The following is a 23,648-nucleotide window of genomic DNA, read 5'->3' as shown; positions in this document are numbered from 1 at the left end:
CGTTAACTTCTTACTTGCAGTGTCTCTCCCTTTTCACCACGTTATACACCTCCTTGTCGTGTTTCTTCCGTTTCCGGCGACCATTCTCTGTCTTCTCCCGTCGTACTGCTACACTCTCCTACAGGACGTACTCCCTCTAACTCTGGAGTTCTGCTGCATTAGCGGCGCTTCTGTGTGTATTCCTCTGCATGTCGGCAATCGTGACTAACTGAATTGTGTCTGAAAGTTCACCCTAGTCAGTCATTCTATGGAGCACTGGAGTTATATTGTACTAACCGCGCCTAAGTTATACAAGCATAAAACTCAGTCCCTTGTATTAACTGAAGGCGTATGACGTAAAACGTCAAAAGTTAAACTTGTGTGAAGCACTTCACAAATATAGGTGAAAGCATTGTCTCTTCACACTAGCAATACTTCGAACATGGTGCACTTAGTAAAATAAATAACAAATAACTTTGCAGATAATTCCGCAAGCCGCACTTTTATAAATGCTACTCGTTCCTTCTACGCTCTCATTCTACCAAAGAATATGAGTTCAGCGTTACAAAGATGCAATAGTGGTAAATGAGTGCTTAGTGCACATTTTATATATCGCACACACTATGTATATGTTTTAAAACTGAATCGCCAACATGTTCGATAAATGTTTGGACACAGCGAATGTCGATGATAACTTTCAAGTACAGACGGTTAGAACACTCACTCCGAACTTCGTGTCTGACGTACACGATTCCCGATCTAAGAAGCAACTGCCTTTCTGACTGTCTCCCGTAATGTTATATTTCCCTCACAGTTCATTGTTCGCCCCAACTTTTGGGTTGGGCCAATCCACTTTAGCACGCTTCACCCAAAATAGGGGTGAGAGGCATGTCACTCACCTGTAGGCTTTCCATGACCTAAATATCTCAATACACAACACTTTTTCAAATTCTTTTGTACTTTATAGTTCACTTCAATGACATCGTTTACAGTCACTATGTGAGTTAGGTAGCTTATTAAACAAGCTTTCAGTTTGTATATCACACTCACTAACACGGTGCTGAATATCGTTAGAAAAATTAAAATAAACAACAAAATTATTCTCATTTGATCACTTGACAGGTTAACCTACACAACTTGACAGGTAGTCCCACCTAGTGGCGACCCCCGTAACTGCTTGTCCAAGTGACATTGAGTATTGCAATTCTCTGAAACAGATGCAATGAAGGATATGGTTTCTACTTTGATTGATCATATTAATGACACAAATTAAGTGAGCTATACAAAAATACTAATATATAAAATGAACCCTGAATGAGGCTGACGTAGCCTAACACATAAAAATAAGCAATATAAAATCATTTTGAGAATTTTCTTCTCTCTGCCAACAGTAATGACTTTTGACAAGGTTTAAAAAAAAACTGAGGTGTGTGTTCGTCTTCTGAATTCCTTCACAACCATCAGCTAGGTCTATAACTGTCATTAGTACAAGCCATATGTTGTAAACAAAATATATATCGAGCTACTATATATCTACAACTACGGGAACACCCAGAAAGTTTATTTACATCACAAAATTACATAACATCACACATACTATTATCAGCGGAGCAGAAGAAACAATCTTTTAGCAGAGACATCTAGCGGATGTCACTGTACTATGAGAAACAGAGTTCTCGACGTCTACCACTAAAACTTAAGTGGACTCGTCCACAATTTTGAATTTGTCCACTTCCCTTTCTCTGACGCTAGTCCGTTGACCAAACGACGCTTTCAGAGCCTAACATGCCAAAAGTAGGCGTGTCTAAAAAAATAGCACCTCTTTGTATTCGGGATTCTCTCATAGACATGTTAAAAATTTTATGATTTTGAAAGCATTGTATTCATGGACTCTGTGTCGCTATACTGGCAGGGTATGCTCCTACCTACAAATACACTAGGAAGTGATACTAGCTATGCATACATGTGACAACTGGAGCTCATAGGTATTCCACCCATATAGAGATGGTTACCTTGTTTCTGATATTTTCTCACGACGTGGGAGACCAAGACTCCGTTAGGAACACAAGCTATCTTTAAAGTTTTTTTTTCTGTGAGGCTTCGCTGCTTATCTGCCAGCCAAATATCGTATCTAAACTATAGAGTTTTCTGTTTTCTTCGAAGTCAATATTAAATTATTTTCTAATATCATTGCTCCAATCTGATGTCTCATCCGGTTGTCACTCAATGCTCATTTACATAATCGACATACACAATATAAATACATAGAAATACCAATAAAAGATACATGCTCCCGCTGATACGTATGCTAATTCTATTAAACTTGATATGCAAATCACTAATTAAATGGCAAAATTATTCATATATTCACGCAAAATTTAAATATGTAAATTGAATTAAAACACAGTTCATGTGTCGTTTACAATACAAACGTTTCCTATTTCCCTTAGGTACTCTATTCATGACGCGGTTCGTAAGTGTCTGTACTTTGATCTCAAGTTGCCGATAGTCGTCCTTTTGTTGTGATTCGAGACGTGAAATTTCCTTAGCTAGAGAGTCACATCTACGATTCACGGTGCATTCCGACAAACGCAACTCCTTTCCCACACCCGTTACGCGCTCATCCATTGTTTCGCGATAATTTGTGAAAGTAGACTGAAGGTCCTGGACGTCTTGACGTACCTCCTCCACGTCTTTACTTACACGTTCGAACTTCTCTGTGATAATGGTATTTGTCTCTAACTTAAACTGTTCAAACCGATTATTGAGATCCTGAATGCTATCAGTTACTTTAGAAAATCTGTCATTTATCTGCCCTAACGCAAAGTTTACATTTTCGAATCTAGTATTCACATTAGCATTGACTTGTTCTAACTGAGTGTTCATATTAGCATTGACTTGTTCTAACTGAGTACTAACATTACCAAATTTCTGATCAAATTTTAGACTTAATGTTTGAGTAAATTGCTGTAAAAGTTCAGCTAAGTTAGACGTGGACTGTGACTCTACCAATTCCTGCACTACAGTATCATTTTCTACCTCGGTCACCTGCGGAGGAACTACAAGTGAACCCCTCTCCGTGGCATTTTCTCCATTGGACGCCGGCAAGTCTACCTGTGCCGCGCGTTTTACAGTACAATATTTGCAATACCACGGTTCCACACTTTGTTGCAGTTCGGTGACTTCCGTCTCCGATAATCCCTGGCATTGGGAATGAATCCACAATTGACAATCGTCACAAAACACGCTTACTCCTTCTATTAGTTCGTCACAACAACTATACTTGTCTACAGACTGATTGGTCTCACTTAACTTTTTACACGACATATTTTCTCTTCCCTTTTTACAAACTTTCATAAAATTCCCCGGATCTACCAATTACTCAGACAATATGCAACTATTCCTGCTCATCTATAAAGATTTACCACTTTCTTCAACTCGCTTTTTTTTTTTTTTTTTTTTTTTTTGTGACCATCCTTCCTTGAGAATGATATAATCGAAACATTACAAGTTCCATCACCGGATATCATCCTGGCTGGCGTAGCCAAATTTGTTAGTAATAATTTTCTATTGTTTGTTTATGTGTCTACTGTTGTTCTCAGATGTTCGCTTTCTCGGGACCAAGGTGCGTTTGAGTATATCACCAGTTTAACCAGCTACAAGTCTATGTGGCCATCACAGAAGAATAGCTTGCAACCGGGGATGCACTCATGGGAGAAAAAATCGAACTCAGAAGACCTGCCCTACAAGTGTATTATCTAAATGAAGTTTGCGCAACGGAAAAAAATATAAATAAACTCGAAAATTTTGGAAAGTAAATAAAAAAAATCTCAGGATTCGTGACATTCACTGATGGGTTCCCCGTAACGTTTCACTCATATCATTTTCCCTTCGATGATTCATTTATCAGATTGATAGGAAGACGCACTATTTTGATCTCGACTAAATCATGTTTTACTATAAAAATTTCTACTCTACTGTATTTCTGTTATATGGAATAAAACATAATTGTCAACCAGAAGCTTTACTTGTTTCACCGAAGCTTTATACAAACTGTTTACATTTAGTTTAGGGGCACAACAATACATCGCATTACACTTTAAAGAACTATTTTACCGTGCATGTCACAATTTGTGACCAGCCATTTTAAAATATTACATACACACATACTCTCATAACTTTCAATTTTATTTCACATATTCCCAATATTTAATACTTTTATTAATAGTCACTTATTCTCGACTATATCAAGGAAAGTGCCTCTCATTGGCATTCATATCTTTCATTTAAAAAAAAATCATAAATCTTATGTTTTAGCTGTTCACAGCAGCTACTATTACTAGGCACCCTTTTCCTATATTTATTCATTTCTTGCCTACACATTCTATTACAAAAATACACATGAAATCACTAAATCCTTAACCTACACTAACCTAAGACACATCCACACTACACACTCACACCAACAAATTCGTTTATAACGTAAAAACGCTTTGATTGGCAGTCCAGGCCACATTTCTTTTAATGGGAATTTGTTACTTAAAAAAAAAAAAATTATATGAATGTTCGCACGGTGTAGAAAAACCAATTGCCCCTATCGAAAACTTGTGACAAAACGACCCATCGTGCTTCTTTTATCAAAGTACAGCTTCGGTTTATTTTCTCATACTTTACGGATACGTTAAGGTTAAAAAAAAAACTTTAATGTTCTATACCGGAGAACGACATTCCTATCCTATTTGTCTAGCTTGGTTCTAATGGACAGCCAAATGATGCATAGCCAAATAAAAAAAAAAAATCACAACAATAATAAAGAATACTGCATATAGCCTTACACAAGATTTAGGCTTTCTTTGAATAACAGGAATTTAGATGGTCACTCTAAATGAAAATTTTACACTCGCATGTATATTCCGTCAGTAGTTGCTCTACCTTTTATTCCCCTCCCCCTTTATAGATAAGCCTAAGCCGTCACATATTGTCTCAGTAATTGTATAGATCCTACGGGAAAGGAATTTACGAAGACATAGTTATATTATTATGCTTCACTGAACACCATATTCCAACTGTATAACTTGGTGAATTTCGAGGTTAAAAGAAAATATTCATAAATCCAGGCTACCAAGTTACTTCGATTGAAACCACTTTAGAAATAAAGTAAACCTTACTTACAGTTCGGATGAGTTTATATGCAAGAAGAATCCAATGGTTGTCCTTACGAGTACCAGTTCCTGTTAACCATTCTTATTAATTTTTGTGATGAATTTCATGGTTCCAGAAGAAAACCAACTATCACTCACATCCTTTATAATATACAGTCCAACCTGAACCAGTTAATGTCTATTAACTATCACGGTTCTTCCAAAAAAATCAGGATCCAATTATGTAGAAATCAAATTCCGTTCATAGTTCATACAGACAACTTACAACATTGGGCTACTTCGCTTCACTAATTCCCCTCGCTACTCGCTCCGTTCCGTTCAAACAAATAACACAAAAATATCGCAAATTTTGCAATCGAACCTTTTTAGATCTTTTAGTAGAAAAAAACCGTTCTGGAGCGGCTTCCTTTACCACTTTATGCCGATAATATCTGACGGGCAGTAACTGAGGATTGCTTTCTTAGGCTGACGCCATTACAGTACAACAACAATGTGACGTAACAGTCTGAAGATTGAAGATGAGCTAATTATCAGAGAGTTCAAAGGAAAGCGACCAATTATAAATAATTTTGTAAATCTGTGCTACTGACGTCACACAAGACAAGATTGAAGATGATGCACCAAACCGAGTAAATCTTGACGATTTTCTATCAAGATGGCTGAAACTCTGAAGAATTTTATGAAGAATAATTTTAGAATAAAATTTTTAAAGAAAATTTTGGGAGAATTTTCAGAATGTTTGGAGATAGGAAAAGCGTTCTACAGATGAAAATAAAAGAAATAAGCAGAATATTATTAAAGAAATATAGGAAATTAAGATAGAAATGAACAAAACATAGATGTTAAATACGAAATAAAATCCTAAACCTATTTTAATGCACGTCCTAACTTAATCCTACCTTCTAATATTACAAGAAATTTAAATGACAACATTACATCCTTACATATCCTATATTATATTTTATTCTACACTATTATACAGGGCGTTCGAAAATTTTTAACATGATAACTCCATGTTGGGAGGTATCAAAAGGATCACTTAAATCTCGTCAAAAAGTTCCCAAAATTTCATCGTAATTATTTATTGCCTCAATATAGGTACACATTCACTTAATCGCCTTCAAAATAGGCTCCTTGAGAACACATTCACTTAATCGCCTTCAAAATAGGCTTCTTGAGAGCACACATACGTGTTTCAACGCTCTTGCCATTGATGGAAACAATGTTGAAAGTCATGTTTTGGTATGTTCCAAAGTTCAGCCGTCGTGTAAGCTTGAATGTCTTCTACGGTGGCAAAACGGTTACCTTTGAGGCCCTTTTTCGTCTTGGGAACGAGCCAGAAATTCACTGGCGATAAATATGGTGAGTAGGGAGGCTAGTACTGGAGGATTTCTGACTCTTCCACAAGATCAAAAAGGAAGGGTCTCAAAGGTAACTGTTTTACCACCGTAGAAGACATCCAAACCAACGTGAGGGCTGAACTTTAGAACATACCAAAACACGACCTTCAGCGTTGCGTAGCGTAGTTACTAACGCTTTCGCCTTTGTTGCAATCGGTCCTGGGTTCGATTCCTGATCGAGACATTCGGTTGAAAAGATGTAATAATTTTTTTTGTTAGATCAGTCATTCTAGAGACTGTCATTCTTCCTGGGTTTTCCTCAATTACACCAAGTACCGGGATGGTATCTAACACAATAGCCCCAGGCCGCTTCCTTCCCCCATTCCTTTCTTACTCTCGAATTTTCTGGGCAGTGCGATCGCCGATTGACGTCATCCCTCATATGTGACCGGCTAACATAGCTACAGATGCCAAAAGCTCAGAAATATAATTTGTAATCCTTGTATTATAGGATTTAATAATAATAATAATAATAATAATAATAATAATAATAATAATAAGGGTTGGCTGTTTCGCCGAAAGTCTTAAGCTATAAAATTATCGCACACGTGTAGTAGGCCATGTTCGGCAAAACAGGAATTCCTGTTTAGCCGAATCCTGTTCGGCCGAAAACTAGTTCAAGGGGAATTTACGTACAGAAAGTGATTTTTCCCCATCTAAGTCTTCATTCTCTTACAGTTAATTTGTGCAATGTTGTCGATTTTCATGTGCATCATCGTCGAGCGCTACAATCTACTTAGATGTTGTTAAGTACAGAATATGTTTTCCTTTCCAGGAAACTTCTAAATTAAGTGTGCTACTTCGTGATTCTCATCTTTTATTAATTTTCAAACAGAAGCGTATAATTAAAGTTTTAACTTTGCTTATCATTTTCCTGACTTCCCTCATCGTCATGAAATGTCTGTGATTGTACATTTTTCATTTATTTATACCGATGTATGAACATTATCGGCATCGAAAATCCCAAGACGTTCCCGGTGAGCACACTATCCTGAAAAGAAAGAAAGGAATGGGGAGGGAGGGAAGCAGCCTGGAACCTGTATATTAGGTACTATCCTAGCATTTGCCTGGTGTGAATGAGAAAAACCCAGAAAAAACTTCACTGACGATAGCCAGCCTGAAAAAGCTGTTACACCTTTTCGATCGAGTGATCCTACTAGGAATCGAACCCGTAACACTTTTAACTATTAATGGAACACTATTAACAGTATTCAAGTAGATACTATTTTAAAATAATTTCACTTCTCTGTTAGTAATCGAAAATTATTCACATCACTTTTCTATCATGAAACAGTCAATATTATTTTTAGGAGTTATGAAACCCTACAGAACATTCTCTTCAAAGAAGTTTTGTCAATAACAATCTTTTATAATTCATTCAGCTGGTACCGGCAGATTGTAAAATATAGATATTTAGATAGAACGTGTACTAGTTCCAGTGTAATTCCTTTGACTTTTTGTCATAGGTCGTATAATTTTGAAGCTGAGATGGGATTTTTTTTCACATCTTCTGCGCTTTATAACTGTAAAAAGAGGCATTTTTTGCCTATGTTTGTTGGGACATTTTTTTAAAGGACATTGCACTCATTTAGAGAATTAGATTATTAGTCACTGTGTGATCACAAATAATTTTACTTTTCTCAATTTACTGTGGGTATGTACACATTTATTTTTAATGTCTTGATTTTGTTAATTTAAAGATCACTTTTATTTACATACAATGTATTCATAGTTGTAGAACTTTTTAAATTTAGTTTATATGACACGATTTCTTGACGTTTACAAAGGACAAGGTGCCCTTTTGGAAACTGCACCCCTTATTTTAAAGCTTCTTATTTTTCAACAAATGTATCTATCTCTGAACATATATTATTCCTTAGTGAACTAAGTTACTTCTTTATTCCATTAATCACTGAATGAACAATTCCATAATCAACTGTTGTGCCTTGAACACAAATCATCACAGGGTTAAGAACTTTAAATATCTTATTAGCGATATGCATCGCAGCAACTACTTCACAATCAGTTAATTATCTGAGCAAACCCTTACATGCAACCATAGGATCGCCATATGAATCTTTGTCCGTCCAGGGCGCAAAATTTCAGTCAGATGCACTCGTCAATCCAAAAATGATGATCGCCAGTATCTCACGTACAAATTATAAGAGGTCCCCCCACTCTACGGCCTTTAATTTGGCAAACAAAGAGATTACATCAGGGCATAAAATTTCAAAACCAGACAGTTAGATTCAGGATAATGAATTTTGAATTGTACAATTCATATACATGTTAAAAAAATATCTTACCGTAAGACTTCGCGTTATGGTAACGCTCTCTCTCTCTCTCTCTGCACTGAAGTACTACGTTGTCGATTTCGGTTTTCGAACCAAAGTCCTTAAATGAAGGGCCATTGATGGAAATTGTCAGCAAATCATCCAGTGTGTCAGTCTTCAGTAGATTCCTGTAGACAGTCTTAACTCTGTTGAGACTGTTGAAGCCTCTCTCACATGAAGCAGTACTCACAGGTGAAACTGCACAAAATGTGACACTTGGAAGCAAATTTGTGAATCTCGTAATGAAAAGAGGGGCGAATTACAACGTTGTAAAGACTTCACTTTCCATGTCCGTTGTGAAGACTTGACATTCCGTGTTTTCTGCCACTCAGTGACAAGTACTTTCGTGCGAAACAGAAACTGCGCATTCATTTGAGTTTATGTAGAAAGCATTCCAACTGAACAATGGTCGCCAGCTCTGAATTTCTAGTCGCCAATGGCGACCTGGCGGCCGGAAATTTTGCGCCCTGCAATTGTTTGTTTTTGTCCTTCTGAAATGACTCTTGACAATTATATTAACAAGTATGTAAAGTTCAGTACAACGTATTTTTATCAAGAGTCCTTCATGAATGAGTCGGCAGACGTATTGCGTTTGTGGCCAGTAGTTCCGGTTTTGAGTTCAAATAAAGGACAATTTCTCTCGGATGTAAGCCGAAAAGCGGTTTGAATTATGCTTTAAGTTTGTGTGACCCCTTAAAGCATAACCCGGTTGTTGCATAATAACACCAAGGCGAAACACTTACTTTTGTCCAAATGTGACATAAATACATAGAGCAAATTATTATTTAAACAAAAAAAAAAAAAAAAAACTGGTTTAAACCAAAGAACTTTTTTGTTTTCAATAAAAACCATGGTTTTTGCCAACCCTAATAATAATAATAATAATAATAATAATAATAATAATAATAATAATAATGTAGATGTAATTAAGTTTAATTTCTATTTTTATGAATAATTTTACAGAATGAAGAGACATTATGGCCGTCCTTTGTGGCCGAAAAATTCTTTGTGGGAACACTGATGTCAAGCTAATATACAGTAAGTACGTGTACAAATTTTTACGGTACTAATGTGAAGGAAACATAAATGGATATTGTTGTTGGATTCATTCAGATAAAAATTAAAATTAATTCATCATATAAAGAGTTATAGACTACAAGTAGAAATTTATATAGAAGTTATAATTAAATTCATACATAATTAAATACAGAAAACTCGTAAAATGTTATCACAACTTGGAATGACTTCCGAAAATGACCCGCCTTGCCTTGTCTTCTGAGACTGAAGTCAAGTGTGGACGCCTGACTTGACAAGGAATTTAGTTGTCGCTCGACTAATCGCTCAACTTTTTGCTCGACTTTCTAAAAGTAACGATAAGTCAAGCGATTTTACCTCGTAGTGTGGCTGTAGACCGACCTCATGCGACATGGTTCGGGATGCACTGCTATTCCATCTGGTGACAAGCTGTCGAAATGGTATATATATATATATATATATATATATATATATATATATATAACTCAATGAATAAATCATTGTTACAAACATTTTTAAATCTAACAGAGGGTTAGAGTTATATTATACTACTTCCACACCAGGAAAACGGAATTCTTAACATATCTAAGGGGTTAAATTCCAAAGTTGAGCGTCCGTTTCCAGCAAAATTTTTAAAATTTACAGGAAAGATATGGATAATTTAATCGTTTGTGTGCTTGATAACATATAAGGGTCTCGAAAAATTTGTATAAGCGGTTATCAACATGGGACTATACGGCGAGCGGAGGGAACTACTTGGCGCAAGGTAACAGAACAGCTGCATTGTGGGAAAGTAACGAGCATTTATGTTATCAACATGGCGAATGTACAAGGGCGATGAAGTAACAGTTTTAACATTTGTGAAGCAATACGTTGATAACGAGCAAAATCTTTTAAAAGTTTGTCAAGACCACGGATTAATGATCCTAATAACAAATTGCAGAAAATGTGCAAAAGAAGATAACAGCGAAAAAACGTGGCGAAAGCGGACGCCCAACTTCGGAATAAATGCCTATCTAAGAATCCCTCTGAATAATTCATTTACTATCTAATATTCTGCCTAATAGAAGTATTTATCTTAGATATGTAGATACTATATATCTTTGACTAAGATTACGAAACAGTTGTTATTTCATAATAAAGTGAGTTCGGTTAAATTAAAGAAAATGTATTTTTAATAAAAGTTCATTATCAATCATAAAAATCCAACTTTTTCTTATGTATGAAAGTTGTCAGACCTGGCAACATTGATTTCCTTCCTCTTACTATATACTCGGCCAATCGCAAACACTCACAAGCTCTATACAGTGGTATACGTGACTGTTGGCCACTTATGGCAGCGAACAGAATTGCAGGCAACCATATGTGCAATTCAACCGAATTTTACTGGCGTTAAAATGTCGGTGTGTGTGAATAGCCCCTAATTCGCACGCTGATTGAGTTTATAGTGATATACGTAGAAATAATTAATTCATTTGATTAATCGTTAAAATTTGTGACAACTTTTTGTTATCATAATAATGAACTCATTATCATTTCAGCGTCAAAGAAGTTCGGGAAACACCCTGTGTCGATGACATGCTCGAATTGTTCGTACTCCATTAGGACAGAACTTGTGACTGAGTATACCAAAGATTCCCACGTGTGTGCTAGCCTTTTTCTTATTACATGGTGAGTAACCAGCACAAAAACAAATGAAAAATAATTTTGTTTGCCAGATAGCTGAGCAAATTTCTTCCACTGTTAGTGTTTTTGGCGAAGCACTAACTGATCTTGTAACGTTAAAGAAACAAGGTTCATCGCCACAGAAACAAAAGATCACATTGGATTTTGTCTTATTAAGATATTAATTTAATTGTCGCATTTATCTAGGGTGATCGTAATTTCAACATATAAAAATGAGATACCGTACAAAGTAACAGTCTTTTCTATATATATAAAAAAAATGATTTCACAGTAAAATAGTACTACAAAATGAAAGTTATTGTGTATTATGATCGTATATTACATAAAAATTTTGGTGTAGTGCCAAACAAAATCTGTGGCGAAATACTTTTATCACGAGGCGTATCCGTAAAATAGGGTTTCAATCCCTGTAGCAGGTAATATTTTCTTGGGTAAATTGGCTACACTGACTTTCACTGTCAGGCTTTTCGGCTCTTCTATCGGCTATTCCTCATTGAGTCTAGTGCGAGATGGTTGCACTTATTCAGAATCCCACCAAGTGTGAAGTGCACTCTGTCATACGTTTCCTCCATGCACACGGTAAGCGACCAACGGATACTCATAAATCACAGGTTCCCATTTATGGAAAAATTCTTGCTGGACAACACTTCCACAATGATTAGGAACGAACTTGAAACGTGGTTCCAGCGGCAGCTGCTAGAGTTCTATGACCTTTGATACAGAAGCTAGTACCCTCACTTACCAATGGCGGCAGTTACATCGAAAAATAACCCCTGTATTACTAAATAATGCGTTGTAGTTGACATTTGGTCAAATACGTATTTATTTTAATGAATACTAGCCATTGTAATCTTTCCTCACCCGCCTCGTAACTCATTGTGTTTTCAAAATGGGACAGTCTCGAATAATTGGGTCACTCTACATGAGAGATGGAGTGGATTAGTGGGTCGTGGGTCAACAGGACGTCATCCATCGATCCACTATGACCCACTCTGCTCAGTTCATTGTAGACAGCCTCTGAACACTGGTGAATTTGTCTACGTTTTACTTTCAAGGCCTCCATTTTTCTTTTCCATTTGTTTCTATTTATAAATACTTACCGGTACCTGAGATGAAAAAAAGAACTTCAGGCACTTTTGAGTATTGAAATTTGTAATTATAATAATAGCAATAGGACTTACTACTTGGTTTTCGAGAGACAGTCTATTATTTATTTATTTATGTTTACGTTGGCCTACTTTACGCGACAAAACGTACTAGCGACAAAACGTACCACCGACAAAACGTACCACTTACCCTGAGGGATGCTTGTGAAGGGTTTTCTAAAAACACTTTAAATAATGACAAGCGACAAAACGTACCACTTGCCTGGAGGGCTACTTGCGAAGAGTCTTCCAATCAGCCATCAAATAATGACAGGCGTCAAAACGTACCACTATATATATCGGCCAAAATAAGGTTAAAAGTTGAACAGATTGGTGGTGAGAAAAGTACCGATGCAAGACCAAGACTAAGACTAAGACCATACCTGCAAGATTCTCGCCAGACCAAGACCAGCAAGAATTTGCATATGCAATATTTGAATATTTGCTGATTTCCACCACACTTTATCCAGGCTTTGGACCAGGGACGGATAGGTATTTATTAGAGGGGCGCGGGCGTTTTCTCCCACAAGGGCCACCAGCATCTCAATGTCACAAAACAAGTTGCACAGTTTTCTTTCTACAGCAAGTCAATAGTATTAACAATTGACAATTAAAACCTGATATTCTTTCATCAGTATATTATTCTGAATTGTTCAAAATAATATATGAAGTTCAAGGAGAACGTATACTATGTAAAAAAAATTAGCAGATGTTTTAGTGTACTAGTTTTTGATGCTACTGTATCTATCACTTTTGCATTCGAAATATTTTTTAATAAATCTTTTTCAACAGACATCAACATAAATGTTCTCAAATGTTCCAGAGACATGGTACTCGTTAGCCTATTTTTAATGTATTTCAGTTTATTTAAGTTTTGAAAAATTTCTTTTACATGTTACCTGAGTTACGGGCGAAGTCAATAAAAATTTGTATTCTGGAAACCTGGATAAGTATTACTGTAAAATTTACAATTCTGCAAAATTAAAAAGCAGCACATTGGACAATTTTGCAACACGTTTTGCATTCGCTTTCCTTGTAAACAAATGTATTTTCTCCTAATTCTGAATCACTTGCACCATCACTACAGTCATTTTTTCTCGGTTGGGCTCGTCATCAAGAATGACTTTCAAGGATATCCACGTCCTTCAAAAGTCCAAGAGAATACATTTATAGTATCCTTGAAAACTTCTTTACTGACGTTTTTCAGAAAATATGTAAGTTTATCGAAAGGCACGTCTGGAAGTTCTGTTACTTGGTTGAAGTGTCTAGGGTCCAAATAATCCATAAAGTACATTGCTTCTTGAATCTTGAAGAAATACTCGAAACTACCATGTCCAATATTGTGTTGAATGCTTCGATGCAGTACCTGGTCATTGGATAGAAGCAGCTTCATCTTCATATTCACAGGAAAATCTTTGTCCATCTCTGAAGGCGCATTGTCGACAGGTCAATAGAAAAAACATCACGTTCTAAGTCTTCAAATTTGTTATTGGCTCATTCTGCAAAGCTTAATGCTGCATTCTTAACGGATTCAAAATCATCTCTCTACTCTTTCACTTGGAACAGAGTAGTCTGCACCATCCGATAGGACTACACTAGCAGCACTCTCTATTTGGAGATAGTTTGACAGAGGTCGTCACTTGAAATATCTTAAGGAACATTTCTGCTGTCCGAATTGTTTTGAACTTGAGAAGATCTTTTATATATCCTTTCGCTTTACATCTAGCTTTTGGTTTGATATTTTCTGTAGAAGCAATTTTCTTAATTATTATGGTCAACTCTATATACGAAGCACTTTCTGGGTTCGAAAAATGACCAAACTTTTTCTGAAAAACAGTGTGTTTTCTACCATCTTGTCTCCGCAATAACTGTAAGACGCCTTTGTTAACATTTGATCTTCCAAATGTCCATTCGCTGATAAGACTCACGCATAAACATCGCACAGTCATTCAGCAGAACAATGACACAGAATCAATGCAAATTTTTGTCAGATCACATATGACATGATTGAGTATATGAGCGTAACACCACACGTGTAACTGAGTTTCTTAGTGGTTAGGCGGTTAGCGTATGCGCCTTTGTCGTGGGAGACCTGGGTTCGATTCCTGGCGGGAGCTCATGTGCTTCGGATTTCTCGTAAATCAGTATGTCCCGTCTCATATAGCCTCGGTGCTAAAAGGGCCGTTAAACTCAAAATCAACTGAATCACAGTGTAACTGATCATAGGTGAATTTAAAAAATCCGAATATTGTCCTTGCATGTTACTTGAGCCATCGGTTGAATTTCCAATACACTTCTTAATATCAAGGTTCAACTTCTGCAGAATTTCCAGCAGTAAACCGCAAGGACACTGGCCTGTGGTAGATATGCATTTTACAATGACAACAACACTTTGTTTAACAACCATTTTAACAACATACCGTAAAACAACAGAGCACTGGCCTGAAACTACTATATCTTGAGTAGTGTCTAATAGAACAGAAAATATTGAAGCTTGAGAGACTTCTTTCGAAATATCTCCTCTGATAAGTGTGTTGATAGCATTCAAAACAAAGTTCACCGTGTTTAGTAAAAGTTATGCGACCACTATCCTGCTTACTTCCTCGTATATGACTCTTCTCGGTGACCTTATCTAAATTACTTTTAAGCGGAAGATCAAATTTGCTTAAGAAAGGAATAATACCCAAAAAGTTTCCATGATCTATAGCTGTGTCTTTCAGTTTATAGGCTGCTACATTTCCTCTGTAAATTAGCACTCTTTTACCAATGAGTTTGTGCACTTTGACAACTCGATACATTACCTGTCTGTTCTTCTCAACCTTATACTACCGTTGTTTTACCTGTTCATGAGGAAGTACTTTTTTAAACATTATGTTCTCTTTTGTTAGATATGTAAGCACCCACATTGGTCTAATGTATTTTGGAAGACTCGTGTTCTCTTACTCGCTGATAAACGTGTTTAATGTTACGTTTGTGACATACAGAACCTTTAAGAAAAGTTTGTTCGATCTGGAGAATAATCTGTGAACACGCTGAAAAAAAAAAAAAAAAAAAAAGCTTGAAGTGGTACGTTTTGTCGCGGATTAAATATCCGAAATGTTTTAATTAGTCCAAGACAGGTTGTAATTTATATAAGTGGTACGTTTTGTCGTGGAATAAATATCAGAAATGCTTTAATTAATCCATGACAGGTTGTCATTTATGACAGGTCGTCAAAAGTGGTACGTTTTGTCGCGAAAATTCAAGTGGTACGTTTTGTCGCTAGTACGTTTTGTCGGGACACCTACTTTACCTTGATTTGCGACTTTCAGATGTCATCCTATTTTCCACTGACAAGTATCTGTAATTCAACAAGAAAATAATTATTTATGATAATTAAATTGAAATTCATCGTAATATGGTCCAAGACAAACACTTTACCATTTTATATTGTAAAGGTTAGATCCACCGGTATTGTAACAGAGCGGTGCTTGAGCAATTGACCGTAGAAATTCAAACTCCGATTAGTGATAAGTTCACAACCTGATTTTATTACAAGTGTAAACTCTTTAGCCAATGGAGAGTCAGAGTGGCACGGTAGTTCGTGGGTCATGGTGAGTGGTGGGTCAGTGGATCATAAGTCAAGTTTTCATTGACCCACGCCATCTTTTGTAATCTTACTTTCCGGACCCGTTTCATAGTTCATTGTGTTCTCAAAATGTAACAATCTCGACTAGTTGGGTCATCCTACATGTAGGCGTTGTTGATTGATTTATTTACTGTTATAAAGCAATTGGCTATTCCAAAACTAGTCTGTTGCGGATTCGAATCCCGCTCACGGCATGAGTGTCACGTATTGTCTGCGTGGATTTTGTAATCGGGCTCAGGTGTGGTGAGGATTGATCTTGCATCATCCAACTTTACCAGGTTCAAGCTTCAGTTGTAGTCTGTAACCCACGTTAATAGTATGTTCTGTCGCTCATAACTTCGGTGCTGTAGAAGGACGCAAAATACAAAAACTCTGCCAGTAGAATAAAGTAAATAAGAGTTAATAAAGTATTCCAGTAGAATAAAGTAAATAAGGTCATCAAAAAAGTTCTGTCGCGTTTGGGGAGGTCTGTGTTCAATTGCCCTCACACCGTGAGTTGAATGCGAATGGAGATAAGGCGAAGGTCAGTTGTTGGTGTGGGTATATCCAACATACTATTTGGTTGTGGCGGTTCAGTTACACCGTGAAGTTGCGTAATGGCAGAGTGAAGACAGGACCTCCACAGAACGTCATAAGGGCGTGTATGTTGTACGAGTTCAAACTGGGATTAAAAACCGCTGCAGCGGGACAGAAGATATGCCTGGCCTTTGGTAAGGATGACCTGATTACGCGGACAGTGCAACGTCTGATTGTTATCTGTTCCATTCCTTAGACGATCATCTTAGAGGACGCCAGTTCAAATTCCTAGTAGAGGTGCAAAATTCACTTGATATGTTCTTCGCTTCACGACCAACAAAGTTCTAGCGTGATGGAATCCAGGGCCTTCCAGAACGTTGACAGAAGGTCGTCGATGCTGATGGAGACATAGGGACTATTTCTGATCTTCCAGGCGCGTCTTAGGTGACATATCGATGTTCGAAGGTGATGTGTAAAAAAGGGACAGAACTTCCTTGCTTACCTTTATACATGAGAGTTAATTAGAATAAAGTAAATAAGAGCTAAGGAAGTATGCCGGTATTATAAAGTAAATAAAAGGTATGAAGTATTCTATACTAAGCACATTATTACAGTGGTGCCGACCCCCCCCTCATGTCCATGACGCACCCCCCCTCAATTGTCTATCCGTAGGTGTTCTTCCATGAAAAAAAATCTTTTCGATTAATTTCTACACCTCTCAAACATATTTATATAGATTTTTAACCCCCCCAAATATTTCAATGACGCAGTTTGCGTCATACCCCCCCCCTTGTGGGCACCCCTGCATTATACATGTATAATACATTAATTTTAAATTACGCAAAGTGACTGCTTCTTTATTTCAACTTCATAATAACTGCTCTAGTGGTGTCTGCTATTCTGAAGACAGAGCAGAAATGTTTATTACACATTCCTATGTGCATACAGTAACTGGAATGAATGCCTTACTTACATGCTTGGTCTTAAATTATCTTTAGAAAGGCACTGATTTCCTGGTTAATGAGTTACAGAAGAAGAGAAATATGCAGAACACTGCTTGTGCGTACGCTGGAATGCAAAGAGTCTTCCACTGTGTCATGGTGTTAGATATTCTAGTCACAGGGGATGGAATGTTGGCCATTGCAGTTCCTTCTCGTCAGTGTTCTTGTAACAATATGTGTCAACCTTGTTTCGTTAGCAGAGAAGTTACACATTCCTACAAGACGATAATATTCTTACGTACGAGTCACTGTTTTAAAGGGGACAGAAATACCAATAAAATATGGATGAATGAAATTGTGCCACAGCTTTGATATGTTTACCAATCAAAACTCCTTTATATGCTTTATCTGTCTGTCCGTGTGTCCGCACGTGAAATCTAAACGACTTCAATGTGTTCTATACTCTCCTACCGGGAATCGAATATGGGTCTTCGTGCACCAATGACATGCAAGCTGAATATTGAACCAGTGAAAGTTATTCCCGGTGGTCTGATGGGTAGCGGGCACGCTAGCGTTATCCATGAGACAAGACATTTCATGTACACATACCCATGTACACGGAAGTACATTTTTGTAAATGAGACGAGACGAGACGAGAAGCATTACTATTGACGTATCATTAGCGAAACTAGGAATTTCACGAGTATTATGGGCACACATTCATTGGTGTTCGCTGTTAGTGATCCTGAACTTAAACAAAGTGCATGAAATGAAATGTAATCTACGTCCCACGGTTATGCCAGGTAGGCTAAAGGAAACTATGATGAGAAATAAATGAAATTGTGGGATGAAGGAATTGGGAGGAAACGGGAGAACACCGAGAAAACCAACGCACACAGTGTTTAAAAAAAGTACAATTGTATCTCTTCACCAAAGAACAGCAATTGGCGAATAATGTTCATACTGACGTAATACACGACTGTTGACATTTCTCGTTAATTTACCTTCTTCCCCCCCCCCTCAGTTTTTACCTTCTAGATCCACTACTAGTATTTAGTGGTTTATTATGGATTTTAAAATTGAATATATTCGCTGTCGATTTGTATTTAGATTACTATGGCCAAACCAATTCGAACGGACAACGTGAGTTTTTTATTAGAATCACTCTAATAGCGAACACGACTTAGATCTGAAATACTGTGTTATTCCAGTATTACATAATTTGTAGTATAAAAACTATAACTTCATAAAGAATTGCAGGAACACAATGAAAAGCATTTATTTAAAGATATGCAATCAGTACACAATACACTCAAATTATAAATGGTTTGGATGTCGTTATATCACACCCTCCATGGACGACTTGTGACGCGGAAGGGTTCTGATAACTCCTAAAATGAGATTTTTTAAAAAAATAAAAGCAGTGTATACATTTTGTACATTAATTTACAAAATGAAACGAGATAGGGTTTGTACAGTATTTATGAGACGAGACAGGACGTCTACAGTATTTGCGAGACGAGACTACCTTATTTCTCAAATTAATCTAAACTTCAACAAAGTAGACCAGCGGAGGTGATTTGATAGCATATATTATAATTACGCTTGACTCTAGCCATAGGAGCTAAATACACCGTTCTGATTGGTTAAAGTTAACAGTTTCTCGCCAGGTAGCATACATATAACACAAATCAAAAATCTGTTGATGTTTCCTCATGGCCAAGCATACTAGCGAACGAGCTAGTAATGAAAATTGCTATTGGCGTGGGTTCAAACCCGGCCCAAGGAAAGTTTTTTTTTAATTTCATAATACTTTTATCATTAAAGTAAGCTGAAAATAATACTCATTCATCCTTGTACGTAATATATAATGCATAAATTGTGCTTTTTTTCACTATTTGCCTAGAGATTTCTGATAGCCCTTACAAACAATGACGTTATAAATCAACAGGAGAGTAAGAAGTGGGACCCTTGAGAAGCTTGGGGTTGTAGGGGGAAGTGGGGAGTTAGAAGGGTGGAGGTGCCGGAGTCACCAAGAAGGGAAAAGGTAGTTATACGCTTCCTTGCCTTGTTTGGAGTGTAGTTTAATTTACTTCGAAGTTGCACCATCCGATCGTGACGTAATGTCACGTGGCAATTAGTCCACTTTGCACACACAACTTGATTGACAAGAAAGCTTTTGCCTGAAATATATTGGATCTTTTGATCCAATATATAAAAGAAGAGATTTACTTACGTTATGAAACATAGTTGAGTGAGGGTCAGCGAGCGAAAGGAGTTAGAAGCCTCACAGGACTCGTTTTATTTCACTTTTTCACCTTTGCCCCATGATAATACCACGTGACATTACGTCACATTCGGGCGGTGCAACTTTGATGTAAATCTAACTTCACCTTGTTTTTTGTGACCAACTTAAAAATAGTTGGCTAGGGTAGCGCGTAAAAAAAACGCGGTTTGATCCCAGAATTGCACTCAGAGAGACAGAAAATCTTGAATTTTTGCTTACGCTGTTGGGAGGTGTTTCTTTCATGTACTCTTAATTTTAACATAAAGTAAGTTTCTTTAACTGTTTTTATTTATTTAAATTTTATAACACTGTTTTTTTTTTATATTATTTCTTTTAGCCTGTGCCTCATTCCATACATTAGAGGATCTTACGCCATAATACGTCATTACTGCCCGAATTGTAGTATTTACCTGGGATGTCATCTGAACAAATTCTGAGTGATATCGACAATTCTGAGTGACATCTAAACAAAGAATTCACGAGAGGGCAGTTTGTCATTGAGAGCATGGACGACCTTCCAATGAAAATCATCATCTTGTGACAATAAATTAATAAATATTTTCTACATTTTCAACAGCATTTTTCTAATCTTTTAGCTCTACGCTTGTTATTACTGTAAATTGTTATTACGAAAATATAGTATTATTTATTTATAGTAATGTAGTTGGTTTTATTTTTATACAAATGTGTATAATATTGTTGAAAAGAAAATTTTGCACAAAGCGTGTATGTATATAGCAAATTTCAATAATCTGAATTAAAATAAATATTTGAATTGGCCAAGAATTAATCACCTTTGTTTAATTCCACCTGCAAAAATAAAAGTACAAGACTTTTGAAAGAGATGTGGGCAGAGCCGCCTCCAGGCAATTTGCCGCCCCCTTTCTCCAGAAAGAACAAATCTTAAAAGATGCTACCCCATCATGAACAACGAAGGGGAGGAAAGTGCACCCACACTCAGAATGGCCTAAATACTACAGATTCAATGTCGTTGTGTCTATTTTTCCCTTTAAATAATAATGTATTATGTTAGTGAAAGATAAAGCAAACACACGTGCAGGGAAAGGATGGTAATCCTTTTTATAGAATTTAATATCGAGCTTCAATCACAATATATCAGTTTGCAATTCCAGTGCAGCTAGCTCTTTTATCTTTATTTCTTCATTTTCCTTCTAGATCTGTTTTTTTTTTTTTTTTAACTTGTTTCCTTGTTCAGTGATAAGGAACTTGTTTGTGACAAAGACAAGACTAGTTTTCATATCAAAACTGTGATAACTAACTAAGTGGAGTTGATTTTGAGTTTAACGTCCCGTTCAGCAGCGAGGCTATATGAGACGTGGACCTACTGATTAACGTGGAATCCGAACCACATGAGCTCCCGTCGGGAATGAACCCGGACCTCCCACGCCAAAGGCGCGTACGCTAACCGCTTAGCCACGGATGAGCTCGATAACTAACTAAATGGAACAGGTGTTTGCTACTGTTAGAGAATTGAGCTCTTGTATTTAACAACAATCAAGCAGTTCGTGCTCGAATTTATTTGACCATTTGCTTTAGCACTGTCTATGTGACCTTAAACTAATGCGACCTAAACATGATTTATGAATGTAGTATTCAAACAGAAGGTGAGCTTAGTAAATTTAACTACCAACGTCATGAAGTCTCAAGAAATATTTATTTTAAGCAATATAGTAATTGCCGCTCCGTGAAAACGCACTTCTTGCACGTAGGGTAGAACCGGCTCTGGATGTAGGTGGCCAAGTTTCTTTCCTTTAAAAATAAAGATCAAGATTATATATAGATCACGAAAGATCTTAAATTGATTTACATTATTATTATTATTATTATTATTATTATTATTATTATTATTATTTCAATGGAACACCATTTTGGCATAGTGATGATTTCAAGGAATGGCCTGGGGGAGGGAATCTTCGATCGTGCTCAACTTCGAAGAGCAGTATATTTGCAGTGTTACTTTAACCCCATCTACGTATATTGAAACTCCCTAAGCTGAAATAATCGCTGATTCAGTGATACCAACCTGAAACTTTAAAAATCCCAGATTGAGAGGCAGAAATACCCAGGTTGCTCTTGAATTTTCCACGTTACACTAATTACAAAAATTTATAAACTTGTGAAGCTACTCTTTGACACTAATTTTCTTCAATATATAAATGATTTATCCGTAATCTTCGATCTTCTTTCTACATTTAGGAATAGTGTAGAAATTAGAATTTTTCTTACTTGGGAGAAAGAATTGAACATGTAGATGAAAATAACTACATTTCTTGTTAGAATTTAATTATATTATCACGTCTTTGAATTGTCTTCTTTTACTTAATTATAATAAAAACAAACCTGATTCTTTCCTGAAGATTTCAAGTCATTACACGTGGGACATTTCCGAAGTTGGTTGTTTCTCGTTTGGTTTTTACTTTCTTCCGTTAATTATTCTTTCAATCTTTCTTGTTTTTAATATACTACTAGAGCACAATTTGCGTTCCTTGGTGCTTTGTTTTGTTTTGAAGATACCAAATCGCTTTACAAAATAATTTCCATACTACGCTTGCAATTTTTTCGGTAACAAAATTTGACAATTATGACTGATTTCAAGCTTATCGACTACAGAGAATTTTTTGGCGTTGGTGAAGTATTAAAAAAAAAATCCTACATATGCTGTCAATTTCGAGGACAATTCCCATTATCTTTTTTTATTATTATTTAGAAATTAACAGCAAAAAAAAAAAAAACCACACACACACACAAAATGGAATTTTCCCCACGGGTTGGCATCATTGCACTAATTTAATTAATGCACACAGCGGTAAGATAACACTGTAACAGTGGTTCTATTTCAGGAATGAAAATTAGTAATTCTAAAGAATTTTGCAGCTTTAAATTCAAATTTGAAATCAGAATTTCGCTGTCAGGGTATTTTTGCAACAATTTCCAGTAATTATTTTTGAGTTTAAATATTAAATCTGCAACGATAATGTTTATGTATATTTGGTTATAGGGCAACAATGATAATAGTCCGGTACCTAATGGTAACAAATGTTGTGGTCAGACTTGTTTAAACTTGTTTTCTTTATGAAGCCATAGGCAATGTTGCCACACTTGGTACAATTACCAAATTCAGCCCTTTTTGTCATTCATCGGCCCGTTGGTACCACGCTGGCATTTTCAGCCCCTTTTTGTGAAAAAGTTGGTACAATTCTATCCAATTCAGCACTAATTAAGAAATGCTTTGTAACATTTTCAAAAATGTCAACAAGACTTATTCGTACAACTCACGTTACGTATACTGTATGTTAGACTCTTAAACAATGCTGTTGAACATTCATTCTATGACGCTGCATCGCATAACTCTACGAACGTTGTGTGGAAAATTCGTAATTCGAACTATACCGGGAAATAAATGACGCTAGATGGACGCATCCGCGCCACGTATGAAGAAGAGAAAGAAGCAGTGTGGTGGAAGTTTTAGCTTCCCCCCCAAAAAAAAGAAAGAAAAAGAAAAGAAAGAAAAAGAA

At 36.4% G+C, this 23,648-nt stretch overlaps 1 protein-coding gene across 2 annotated transcripts in view; it reads left to right on the top strand.

The window, feature by feature from the left end:
- The window catches only part of LOC145662293 (lipopolysaccharide-induced tumor necrosis factor-alpha factor homolog), a 60,242-nt gene extending 39,471 nt beyond the window's left edge, over positions 1–20,771 (top strand). For both annotated transcript variants that reach the window (XM_081727703.1, XM_081727704.1), the window contains exons 2-4: positions 9,838–9,912; positions 11,451–11,580; positions 20,450–20,771. In XM_081727703.1, coding sequence (XP_081583829.1) covers positions 9,852–9,912; positions 11,451–11,580; positions 20,450–20,549 — 291 coding nt within the window. In that variant the 5' untranslated portion in view covers positions 9,838–9,851 and the 3' untranslated portion in view covers positions 20,550–20,771. The remainder of the gene's footprint in view (positions 1–9,837; positions 9,913–11,450; positions 11,581–20,449) is intronic.
- Positions 20,772–23,648: the final 2,877 nt, after the last annotated feature.

This window comes from Thermobia domestica, chromosome 10 (assembly GCF_964235325.1).
Source record: "Thermobia domestica chromosome 10, izTheDome1.hap1.1, whole genome shotgun sequence".
Classification (NCBI taxonomy): domain Eukaryota; kingdom Metazoa; phylum Arthropoda; class Insecta; order Zygentoma; family Lepismatidae; genus Thermobia; species Thermobia domestica.
Note: the sequence above shows the minus strand (reverse complement) of the source record. Positions and strands in the feature narration are given on the sequence as shown.